We start from the raw sequence: 11,410 nt of genomic DNA, 5'->3' as shown, positions 1-11,410 counted from the left end.
CTTGTCCTTTTGTTTAAAAACAACAAGATCCTAGAAGGATAAGAGGCTCTCTAGAAGTGGAGAGGAGGTGGCGGGAAGACAAAGGCACCTGGGGCTTCTACAAAGATGCTAAGAGTTTATGTTTATAGATTTCTCAATGGCACCTCAAATGGGACTGGATTAATTTCCTGTCTTTGAAATCTACTCTTGGAAGGGAGGACCAAGGCCCAACAATGCCAGCGAGCAAGCGAGGAGATGACGCTGTGGAGGACAGTCTCCATTATCCATGACGACACACACCAGCCCCTGAAAAATTTAACCTTAAGCTGCCCCTCTGCAAGACTCTTCGGTAGCACTGGATTTCCCTCGTCCCTGGTAGGCAGAGGCTGTCAGCCATTAATCTGGAAGATCTGAAGGAAAATTTGGCTTTAGGTAAAGTCAAAGGGGATGGCCCTCAGAGATAAAGCCAGTTCGTGGGAAGTAAGCAGGGGTTTGTTGCTTGTGCTGGGCAGAGCTGCCCGGGGCTGGGAGAGTTCGATGTCAACATCTCAGGAAGCGGATGGCAGCTTCAGAAGAAGCAAAGTTTCCACAGGAGAAAAGAAAGCAGGAGGTCTTCAGTCAACATGGTAAGTGGATAGTGTTTAAGAATTGTTTTCTTCAGTTAGAGAAAAGTCACTGTCAACACATGGTACCATCAGATTCTAGTAGATTGAAAGTTTAAAAGTGTGTCAGGGTGACGCAGATGCTACATCTAAGGAGGAAACAAAAAAAATCCCCAAACCCCCAAACCCCAAAACATTTGGTTTGGCAATATCTTAGTGGCAGGCAGAGCACTTGCCTAGCATGTGTGAAGTCTTGGGTTCAAACCGCAGCACTAAAGGGTTAAAAGAGCCTGAAGTGACACCAGCTGCTATGTGGGAGAGTCTGCTGTAGCAGAGTCCCAGGGACCGGAGAGTTGGGACAGGTCACAGAAAGATCTTGGGGGGCTGAGTTCTTTAGGACAGTGGTTGTTAGTCAATAGCATAGATGGTTTCAGTGGGAGTTTCTGACTCACTTGGTGTAAAGTGTGGTGCAGAAACGTATATTTAACTAATTGCTATGTGTGGTACTAGGAATAGATCCCAGGACTTCTGCATAACAGGCAAAAACTCTGAGTTACGTCCCTTCTTTTGCTTTTATTTTTGAGATAGGATCTTGCTAAATTCAAGGCTGGCCTTGAACTAACTCTGTAGCCCGGGCTATCTTGAGTATGTGAACCTCTTATCTCTAGAATCTGGAATTATGGGTTTGGACCACTAGGTGTAACTTAAGATACATTTTGAACACTCGTGTTTAAACCATGATCCAGGTGGGCAAACTTTGAGACAGACTGCTCTACAGGACGGTATTCATCTTGTAGGACAGTCAGTCTCGCCGGAATTTTCCTTATCTTTGTATCTCTGTTGTCTCTTGAGCACCTTAATGTCACAGTGGTGATATTATGCTGTGGGATATACGCATACACGTGTTGAGTGAGGGCAGTTGGTAAAAGGCAGGGAGTTGTGAGGTCCAGTTAGGCACACGTAACTTGCTAGAACGGTGATTTCAATGGACAGTAGTTACCCCAGATGGCCTTCCTTGACAACACCTTCAAAGTCCCCCTTCCTTCTCTTCTCAGTTCCAACTGTTGGCTACCATGTGTTTCTGAACCTTCCTGTGGAGAACCATGAGATTAAAAGTGTTGCTCTCTTAGTGTCCTCCATGCTCCTTCGAGATCTGCATGGGTTTTTGTGGTCATAGAGAGATCTTATTCATCTGTCTTTTTGGGGACCTGGGTTGTGAAGCAGGAGTCAGCACTATGGGGGGGGGGCGTGGCAGGATTAGCAAACACTCCAGAATCTGCAGATAGATTCACTGCTGAGGCTTGAACGGTTTGGTGGGATGTGTCCAGTATTCTTCAAGGTCAGTGAAGATGTTGGGCAGGATTTGCTATTATGAGAAAAGGGCCATTGAGTTACAGATGTGGGGCAACATCTGTGAGACCCTGCTGACCACTCATTTCTGTATGTTAGCCATGTGGTTGAAGAAGGCTGTATTGCTGCCCCGTGCTCCCCACTCTTAGAGAGGTTCATCTTTTCTGCCCTACTTATAATCACCCAGACTGTGTGTCTACTAACTTCTAGCTAGACACCTATCTGTTGCTGGGGAATTGCAGGGGGCAACCCATCTCAGACTGGCAGGGAATAATGCCATCTGCTCCATTTCTGTTTTGGTTAGAGGATTTGCTGGGTTCTTCTATATCAAGAAAGGTCACAGGGTAGTCACACAATTGAGTCCTAACTGTGTCACTCAATGTTATGCTTTTAGGAAGTGTAGTGCCCTTGGGCCTAGTGGCACAAGTCCTGTAACCTCAGGTGCTCGGGAGGCAGAGGCAGGAAGATGTTGAGCTTTAGAGTTGCTTGAGCTATAGACAAGTCCAGAGCCTGTCTCAAAGAATGAACCGAGCTGGCCAGTGATGGCGAAAGCCTTTAATCCTAGCACTCAGTGAGAGCACTGCAGAGGCGGGCAGTCTACAGTTTGAAGTCAGCTTGGTGTATAGAGCTACTTCCAGGATAGACAAGGCTACACAGAGAAACACTGTCTTGAAAAACAAAACAAAACAAATCAACCAACCAAAGAAAAATATTATGCTTGTAATTCTAGCAATGAGGACACAGAGGCCAGAGACCTAGAGTTCAAGGTCATCCTGAGTTATACAGACAGTTCAAGTCTAGCTTTGTCTACATGATTTTATATGTCTATCTATGTCTATATATCAGGGGTGGTAGTGTGTGGAACTGGGGCTGTCACTTTGAGGCAGAGATCATGTTTAATGTTTCTGGGACCCTGGATTTGATCCCTAGTTCTGTAAGAGTTGTAGACACCCCAAAGAGGATCACACACTCTTTTGGCATTGTTCTTTCCTCCTTCAAACTTGACAGACCTTGTTCTAGCTTTCTTTAAACATCCAATCTCAGCATTTCTTTCATTTCATCTTTTTGTATTTGTCCTTGTTTGGTAATAATGGCTGCTTTTCTTCCTAATTCAGTCTCCTAGAATGGGTCACCTTATAGCTATAGGTTTCTGATTGGCTTCTGAGACATGTCTCCCACCTTCCCAATACCAGGCCGTCCTGTAGAGTTCTAGCATGGTCTACCCAGCTTCAGGGTGATGTCGTTTCTTGACTTCTCTTCTTCAGATGACAATCATTTATGGCCTTTCCCTCATGAGTTAATAATGTTCAACACTGACAGTGGTTACACTTTTCTGAGGTTTGCTGCATTTCAGCTTTTTCTGTCTCCATTCACATGGAGAAAATTAGCATGCATGAGGTGTTTACGGGCAAGTGCCCTTCTGCTAACCTACAATCTCAGTTCCTAGAAAATATTGCTCCTTAAGGGCGTGAAGGCTATTATCTCAGGACACATTCTTGTACAACTGTAAGCCTGTGTGTGTGTGTGTATGTGTATTGTATATATTCATGTACCTGCAGATGTCTTAGGTAGGGTCTGCTTCTTTTGAGGATGAACTTGTTTTGTTGGTGGGGTGTTATACACGGAACTCTGCTTCTGCTCATATGCAAATTATTATTACTACTATTATTATTAAAGACAGTCTCACTATATGGACCTGGTTGGCCTGGATGTTGTACACCAGGCTGGCCTTGAGCTCATAGAGATCTGTCTGCCTCTACTTCCTGAGTGCTGGGACTAAGGGTGTCACATCCTGCCTTCTGTGATATTTTTTTAGAAAATAGATATGAATGGCTAGATGAGCAAATGTCTTGAAATAGGTGAGGAAAACTTTATATATCCTGATGTTAAGAAACAGAGAGAATGAACCATCTGGAGCTATTATTGCCTAAAATCATTGGCTTTCTTGGTTCTATGTTTTTAAGTTCAACCAAGGGCTAGAGTTTTGGGGCAAGAACCAGTTTGTTCAATGATCCAGCCGCATGTCTGGCTACGAAGGCTTCAGATTTGTCTCCAGTTCTTCCTGGTTGAGGACCGGGTACCTTTCAATCCTCTCACAAGGTTGAAAGCAAAGACAGGCAATGTGGAATGACAAGGGACATGTATCTAGGAGCTTCTTCAGGACTCTGTGTGTTAGAAATCCGAAGCCATGATGGACCTGTCTTATGAGACCCCAGTTCAAGCTGGCTCAATAGACAGAGGCACTTGAAGGTGTCACTGTGCTTGCTTTCCCTGTTATACCTGCTGCCTTGCTGGCCACCTCTAGCATCCTTCAGACACCTGGTCCTCTGGTGCACACTGCTGTCTGAGGGGTTATACCGCTATATGGCCTGAGACACGATGGGATGGTATGCGCTGACCTGTCAGCAGCTCCAGTTTCTGTCCTTTTGAAACTTAATCCAATTCAGTCAGGCTAAAATGCATAACACAACACCTCTAATTACCCCAGGGCAGATGTTTACCAAGATTTTCTTTTAAAGTTGCTTTTCTTTTTTCTTTCTTTTTATCTTTATACATGTCACATTCCCAGAAAGCACTGAAAAAAAAAATCCCCAAAATAAAAAAAAGAGACCCCAACCCTTTTCCTTATACACATGCTGCTAAGAAAATACTTTTATACATAGAATTTCAACAAGTGAGACAAAAGGATGTGGGTATGTGTGGCTGTGAGAGAGGCGCTGAGAGGCAGGGACCAGGCCACCACTGGCTAGCTTTTCTTCCATTGTCGACATGACATTTGTAACTGGCATTTTTGGTATCAACAGGACTGGTTTCATCCTACCTTCAGTTGGATGGAGTTAGGAGTTTCTCAGTTTTCAAAGTGAATGTCCCAGGAGTTTAAGATTCAGAATAAGTGGGAACTAAAGATTAAAGCTGACCCACCCCATCTCCGTTTTTGCACAAGACCATTGCTTTACTGTTGACGTGGCTGGGGGACTCTGCAAAAGCTAAGCTTTGGGTGATGTGTATTAAGTGGGTAACTAAAACTTAGGAAGCCTGGAGGGACTCCTGGGGCAAAGGGGAGAAATGAAATATCTGGAAGGTATAGGAAATTGGGGGGGGCTTTTCTTTGCTAAAATAAAACATCTATTAAATCTATCCTGTGCCACTTGGCTAGATTTGGGGATTGCCAAAACTACCCACTGGAACCTAGACGGGAATGGGGTGGGGCTTCCCCTAGGACACTGTTCTGTCCCCTGGAGAGTATGCTGTGCTTCAGGGATTCCTTCCTACATGTCTCACTAGACCCTTATGCCCTGACAGACCCGGCTCTGGCCTTGGGCAACACTTCCAGGAGATGCTGATTAATGGGGGTTGAGCTGGAGGGGACAAGGGCAAGGGTAGAAATCTAGAAGGAGGAAAAGTAGATGGCGAACAGGGGACTCCTGCAAAGGCAAAGGAGGTTCCAGACAATAAAAAATGTGACAGGAGCCCTGGGCTTGGGGTAGAGTCAAGGAGAAAATGGGGGCAGGCATAAGGGAATGTCAGAAACCGGAAGTGCCGCTGAGCACAAAGCATGCCCTTCTTCCTGAGGCTCCCAGGATGCTAGGTTTTCTGACAGTTAAGAATGAGGGGCTAATCACCTGTCCTGATACATGTCTACCTTAGGGACAGGGGTCATCTCTCCTTTAGTAGTCCTGTCAGAGCCCCGGTGTAGCATGGGAAGGCTGCGCTGCCTCCAGTCCTGTAGCTTACCAGCACCCAGTAAGGACTTCGAGGCATCAGAACGCAGATCGCAAGAAACTCTCAAAAGGGGGAGGGCCACAAACAGTAAAACAAAACAAAAAGGACTTGTTTGATGAGAGTTTTCTTTTTTCTCTCTATGTATATTCAAAGTTTGTTTTTCCTTACTTCATTCCTCTGGTCTCTCCATCTCTCTTTCGTGTCTGCACACACTCTCTCTTGCTCTTGTTTATTTGGTGTGTTTTTTTTTTTTTTAAAGAACTTTGGATTTGCCATTGGTGGGCAATGCTGATCCCCGGAGGCTGGACTGCCCTTGGCAGGGCTGGGGCTAGGGCAAGGGGCAGGCCCACAGCTGCTGAGAGGACCTCTGTGTTTAAAGCCTTTGAGAAAAAGTTACTGCAGTCTCCAGGGTAGGGGTGAGGGTTGGTAGAGGGCTTCCTGGCAGCGGCTTCCCCAGGAGTCCAGGCTGCAAGGGTCCCACCAGGTGAGAGGGATAGGAGAGAGGGGATCAGGGAGGGTGAGCAGGGATGCTTCTCCCTGCCAGCCTCCAGTTTGGTTAGTTTTATGGGCTCCTTGCCCATCCCAGGCTCCAACCTTGGGAACCAACTGGGTTTTTGGAGTTTGTGAGCCATCTGTGCTCTGGACAAGGGACAGGAAGAAGGGGGGTAGCAAAGTTGATTTTCCAACCCCCCTTTTTTTGCCTTGGGTTTTCTTTTCTTTTGGCGTTTTTCTCAGTCGCTATATTAGTATGGAAAAGGTATGTGTTTACAAGGAAAGAGGGCCGGGAATTCAATGGTGGGGGAAAAGGGATGAAGCAGAATGGGGGTGCATCTGCAAGGGGCTGAGAATGAGGGTCAGAGTGTTTGTGGGATGGGGAAGCAGGACTCTGCTGGAGGTGGGGCGTGTGAAGCCCACTGAGGGTGGGAACTGACAGACTCCCATGAGGTGGGCAGAGCTGAAGGTTGGGGTGAGGGAACCCTTAGGTCCTCTCTAGTCCCCATCTTGGTTTAACTGTTTATAAAGCTAGAAGTGTAGAGGTAGTAGTAGTTTTGGGGTTGGGGTCCGTGTGAGGTAATCTTGCTTCCTCTTTGGCAAAAGCCACAGCAGCCGGGACAGCAGTGGCGCTGTTGGAAACGGTGATGGGAGGGCCTCCTGGGGGCGGGGCTGCCTTGCGCCTGTGGGCTGAGGAGCGCAGATGGGAGGCTAGGGCTTCACGCCCACTCAGCAGCACCTCACAGGCCAGGCAGTGATAGGTGCAGATAGGTACCCGCAATGGGGCGGGCATGGAGCCCCCAGAACCCCGCCCAAAGAAGCAGAAGGATCTCTGGTGGGCAGTAGCTGGAGCCTCGCCGTCAAATGCCATCTTGCACTGGCGGCACAAGTAGCGGTGAGTCACATCCACGGTGGAGATACCAGCGCTGCCTATCAGCAGCTCGTCAGCCTCACAGCTTTCCCCTTCCCCCGGGGCCGGGGCCGCCAGCTCAGGAGGCTTTGGGGGGGCTGTGGCTGTAGGCTCGGGGGCTTGGGGTGGTTGCTGGAGGAGGGCATTGGGGAGCAGCCCAATGAGGGTCTGAGGTATCACCGGGTTCATGGGAAATAGCCCCTTCTTCATGCCGTAAAGCTGCTGGAAGTACGCCCCCTGTAACTGAGGACCAAAGACAGCTGGTGGTGCGGCCCCACCTGCAGGGGGCAACGGGAAGGGCAGGAATTGGCCCCCTAACAGAGCTGGGACAGTGGCCTTCAATGCTTTCAGGTTCTTGAGGGCATCAGTGGAGGAGTTGGTAAGGGTTGCAACTGGCTTTCTCTCACCAGAGACTTTGTCTCCTGAGGGCTCAGTAGCTGGGCCAGGGGTAGGGTCAGTAGAGCTGTTGGTTTGGTTAGACACAGGTCTCTGAGGTAAGGGGCGGCCTGGACCAGCAGTCTGGACCACTGTGGTAGCAGGCAGGACCGAAGTGGCAAGGCCAAGAAGGCCTGAGGACGCGGCAGGGCCTAGAAGATGAAAGCAGTAACAAAGGGTTAACGGTCTCCAACCTTTCTGCTACTATGGCATTCACCGTGTCCCCGCCCAGGGGCCATACCCTCAAATCTCCTTTTCCCTAGAGCCTGCTACAACAATAACAGCTTGAGGGAGAGCCTTGAAGGAAAAGAAGGGTTTGCAGTTAGAGGAGATGCTTTCTCAGGTCCAGCTCCTCCCAGCCTCCCCAACTCACCTGAATTGAAAGAAGCTATGCTTCCAAGTGGCGGCTGGGTGAGCGTTGGGCCAGGCAAGAGGACTGGAGCCAGGCGAGGCAAGGTCGGGGAAGCCCCCAAGGGCACGGAGGCAGACGTCGTCGTGGTGGGCGGCCCTTTGGGGGCCAGTGGGGTCTCAGGTGCAGGAGCTAAGTCGTAGCATTTGCTTTCGCTCTTCAGCTGGGCTCGGACTGCATCCTTGAGCTTGGCCAGGTGCTGTCGAGAGAAGAGGTGTCCTCGGCAGGAGACATAGAAGTCATACTTGACATCGCAGTAGGGACAGTCGGTTCGCTGGGCTGCGGAGGGACCCTCACTGCCTCCCCCACTCCCTGTTGGCACCGTTCCCTGCAGTTTGGCTTTTTTTTCCTTGGCACGAGCATTTTGGAACCAGACCTGAATGACTCTCTTGGGCAGCCCAATTTCCTCCCCCAGAACCTCACACTCCTGCATAGTAGGGGTGCGGTAGGCTTCATAGCAGGCTTTCATGATCTTCAACTGCAGGCTGCTCATTTGGGTCCTATATCGCCGCTGCCCCATGCCATCTGGAACTCCGGTCCCACTGCCTGGTCCCTCACTGGTCCCCCCAGCCCCGGGGGACTCTGGTTCAGCCAGGCTGGAAGCAGACGAATCACTTAGGTCTCCTGCCGATGGACTGCAAGCCTCGCTTTCCGGAGACACTTTAGACGGTTCTTCCGGACCCTCATCCTCTCCGAGTGCGGGAGGTGGGAGGGGTGGAGGGGCCTCGGGTGCTGGTGCAGTGGCCTCCTTCCCGGGTGCTAGGAATGGCAGAGGCCCGGCAGTGGGGGTGACTGTGGGGTAGGGAAAAGCAGGTGCTTCTCTCTTTGGGGCTTCCTTCCCAGTCTCGTCTTCAATCTTGCTCAACAGGAGGTTGAATTTGGGGAAAGGTGCTGGGGAGGGTGTAGCAATGGGCTTGACTGCTGGACCCGCTACTCCCCCAGGGGTGCTCCGGAACTGACCTTTCCTCTCCCGGGCTCTGGTATTCTGGAACCAGACCTGTACTACTCGTTTTTTGAGCCCCACTTCCTCAGAGATGCAGTCGAGCATCTTCCGGGTGGGGTTGGAGTCCTGCATGTACCAGCGGTACAGGATCTCCAGCTGCTCAGGCAGGATGGTAGTGCGTAGGCGTTTGTCTTTCGGGGGTTCGCCCTCTCCTCCACCCCCTGCTTCACTGCCTGTGGGAGACAGGCTGCCATCATCATGCTTCCGCTTGAGGGGTGTCCCTGCCACTGATGAGGTGCCCGATACTACTGGGCTTCGTTCCCCAAACACCAGCAGAGGCAGATCTAGGAGCTGTGACGGAGCACTGGGTGGCACAGATGGTAGGAAATGTAGTCGGTGGTGAGTGGTCAGGAGGTCCTGGCTGGGGAAGGAAATGGCACACTGGTCACAGGTGTGGACTGGGGGTGAGGGAGGTGCCTTCCCTTCAGACTCTTTGCTTTCCAGCCTTGCTGGCTCTGACTGGCTCAGCTCTTCCGCGTCTGCACGTTCTGGTGATGGGTCACCCTGTCTGGCTGCAGGTTCCAGGTTCCGTTCCTCCACCTCCTCTTCCTCTCCCTCCTCTTCCTCTCTCTCTGCTTCCTCCTCCTCTTCAGGAGGCTGATCATCATAGCACTTCTTGAGGTGCCGTACTAACTCAAAAACACAGGCAAAGGTGGCGTGGCAGCGCCTGCAGCCCGAGGACCCTCCGGTGGGCACAGGCCCACCCTCACAGGCATTCTTACGGGCTTTCTGACGGGCATTCTGGAACCACACTACAACCACACGGCTAGCCAGACCCAAGAGACTTGCGAGTCGCTCCACCTCTCCGTCCTTGGGGTAGGCACTGGTCTCAAAGAAAGACTGCAGAGCCTGGGTCTGAAACTCCGTAAACTTGGTTCTAGAGAACCGGCGGCCTACAGGTACTGTGGGAGGGAGACTTCCTCTAGAGCCTTCTTCTTCCTCTGAGGGCCAGGGTCCTCCTGCCAAGCTTCTCTCCTCAGAAGTGAGGATCCCCCCTACTTCGCGCTCTGGAACCGCGAAAGGTGGGCCTAGCTGGGGAGGTGACTCGGGGGACCCATTTGAAGGTTTGGGGGGCCCATCTGGAGGTTTGGGGGGCTCTACTGGGGGTGGGTATAAGCTATCATAGCTCTTTCGAAACTGAGCAGCGTAACGGCTCAGAGCCTCGAAGGGCAGAAAGCGGCGGTGAACATGTTCTTCATGAGTCTTAAGGATAAGCATATTGGAGAAGAGTTTCCCACAGGCGCCACAGGCCAGCTTGTCTCCGCCCCCCAGAGACTCTGGGGGAGGAGGGGTTGGGGGAGGGGGCACTGCCTGCTTCCCTTCATTGTACTGAATTACTAACTCAAAGCCAAAATTTTCTAGAAGGGCTTTGGCTGCTGTGCGGGCAGCTTCATTGGGTGACGCGTGGGGCGGTGAAGAAGGCCCTGCCTCGGTCCCCTCTTCAGCTATGAGGGGCCGTTCCCATTCCTGCTCAGCCAGCTCGGCCTTGGGGGGTGCAGGGAGAGGAGGCGGGTTGGCAGCTGGCAGGGTCAGCATGGGCGTAGGGCTAGCCAGTGCCAGCTTGGGTCCCACCTTAAGGTCATGGAGGTAGAAGGGAAGAAGCAGCTGCTGTTGCTGGAGTTTGAGTAGTGATTCTGGAACCAGAGGGAAGGGGGGCAGGACTGGTGGGGTGAAGAGAGGGGCGGGGAATCGGTGCAGGTCCAAGGGAGGAGGTGGTGGGGACAGGAAAGGCAGTCCAGACACGAAGCCACTGGGGTCAGGGCCTTTCTTCTCTGTGCCCACCTCGCCCTCAGTCTCGCCTTCCTTGAGTTCTTCTTGGCTTCGCTCTGGTCCTTCGGCCCTGGTATCGGTCTTGGCTCCCCTCGAGCGAGTCTGGTGCAGAACCGATCGCATGTGAATTTCCAAAGTGGAGCTCTGGTTGTAGGACACTCGGCAGACTGTGCACTTAAAGGGCTTGTCTGACGCGGTGGTGGTGGGTGGTGGGATGCCAGCCTCTCCTCGGGCAGGGCACGATGGGTCGATGGCGGCCTTCTTCATCTTATGAAGGTGGGAGACGGAATTATAATGAACCAGGAGGATGTTCTTCTGGGTGAAGGACTCCTTACACACAGTGCACTTATAGGGCCGAGCAGGATCAAGAAACTTGTCCAGGGCAAAGTTGGTGGTCTTCCGATACGTGAGAGGGTGTCGAGAGTCAGCAGGGGCTGGCTCTGCAGAGCGGGGCTCCCCCATGGCTCCCTCTTCCTCTTCAGACATGGGGGGTAGAGGAGCCAATTCTTCAACTTGGGCGTCAAGCCGAGGGACTGGAGATGGGGCTGGAGAAAGGGGCTGGTCAGGGCTTTCTGAGGGCTCCCCAGGGCCCTCTACTGGTGCCAGTGGAGGCTCGGGAGGGGGCTCTGGACTGGCTTCTGGGGCCAGGTTAGAGCTTTCTATAGGAGACAGAGGAACAGAGAACTGTGTTCAAGCTGAGCTCTAACCATTCAACATCCAAAGCCACTCACTGACTT

The 11,410-nt window shown here is 51.4% G+C and overlaps 1 protein-coding gene across 2 annotated transcripts in view; it reads right to left on the bottom strand.

The window, feature by feature from the left end:
- Positions 1 to 5,822: 5,822 nt before the first annotated feature.
- ZFHX2 (zinc finger homeobox 2) overlaps positions 5,823 to 11,410 on the bottom strand; it is a 30,192-nt gene continuing 24,604 nt past the window's right edge. For both annotated transcript variants that reach the window (XM_080926110.1, XM_080926111.1), the window contains exons 9-10: positions 7,865 to 11,332; positions 5,823 to 7,643 (exon numbers count right to left, since the gene is read on the bottom strand). In XM_080926110.1, coding sequence (XP_080782236.1) covers positions 6,670 to 7,643; positions 7,865 to 11,332 — 4,442 coding nt within the window. In that variant the 3' untranslated portion in view covers positions 5,823 to 6,669. The remainder of the gene's footprint in view (positions 7,644 to 7,864; positions 11,333 to 11,410) is intronic.

Source organism: Micromys minutus, assembly GCF_963924665.1.
Source record: "Micromys minutus genome assembly, chromosome: 12".
Lineage (NCBI taxonomy): Eukaryota > Metazoa > Chordata > Mammalia > Rodentia > Muridae > Micromys > Micromys minutus.
Note: the sequence above shows the minus strand (reverse complement) of the source record. Positions and strands in the feature narration are given on the sequence as shown.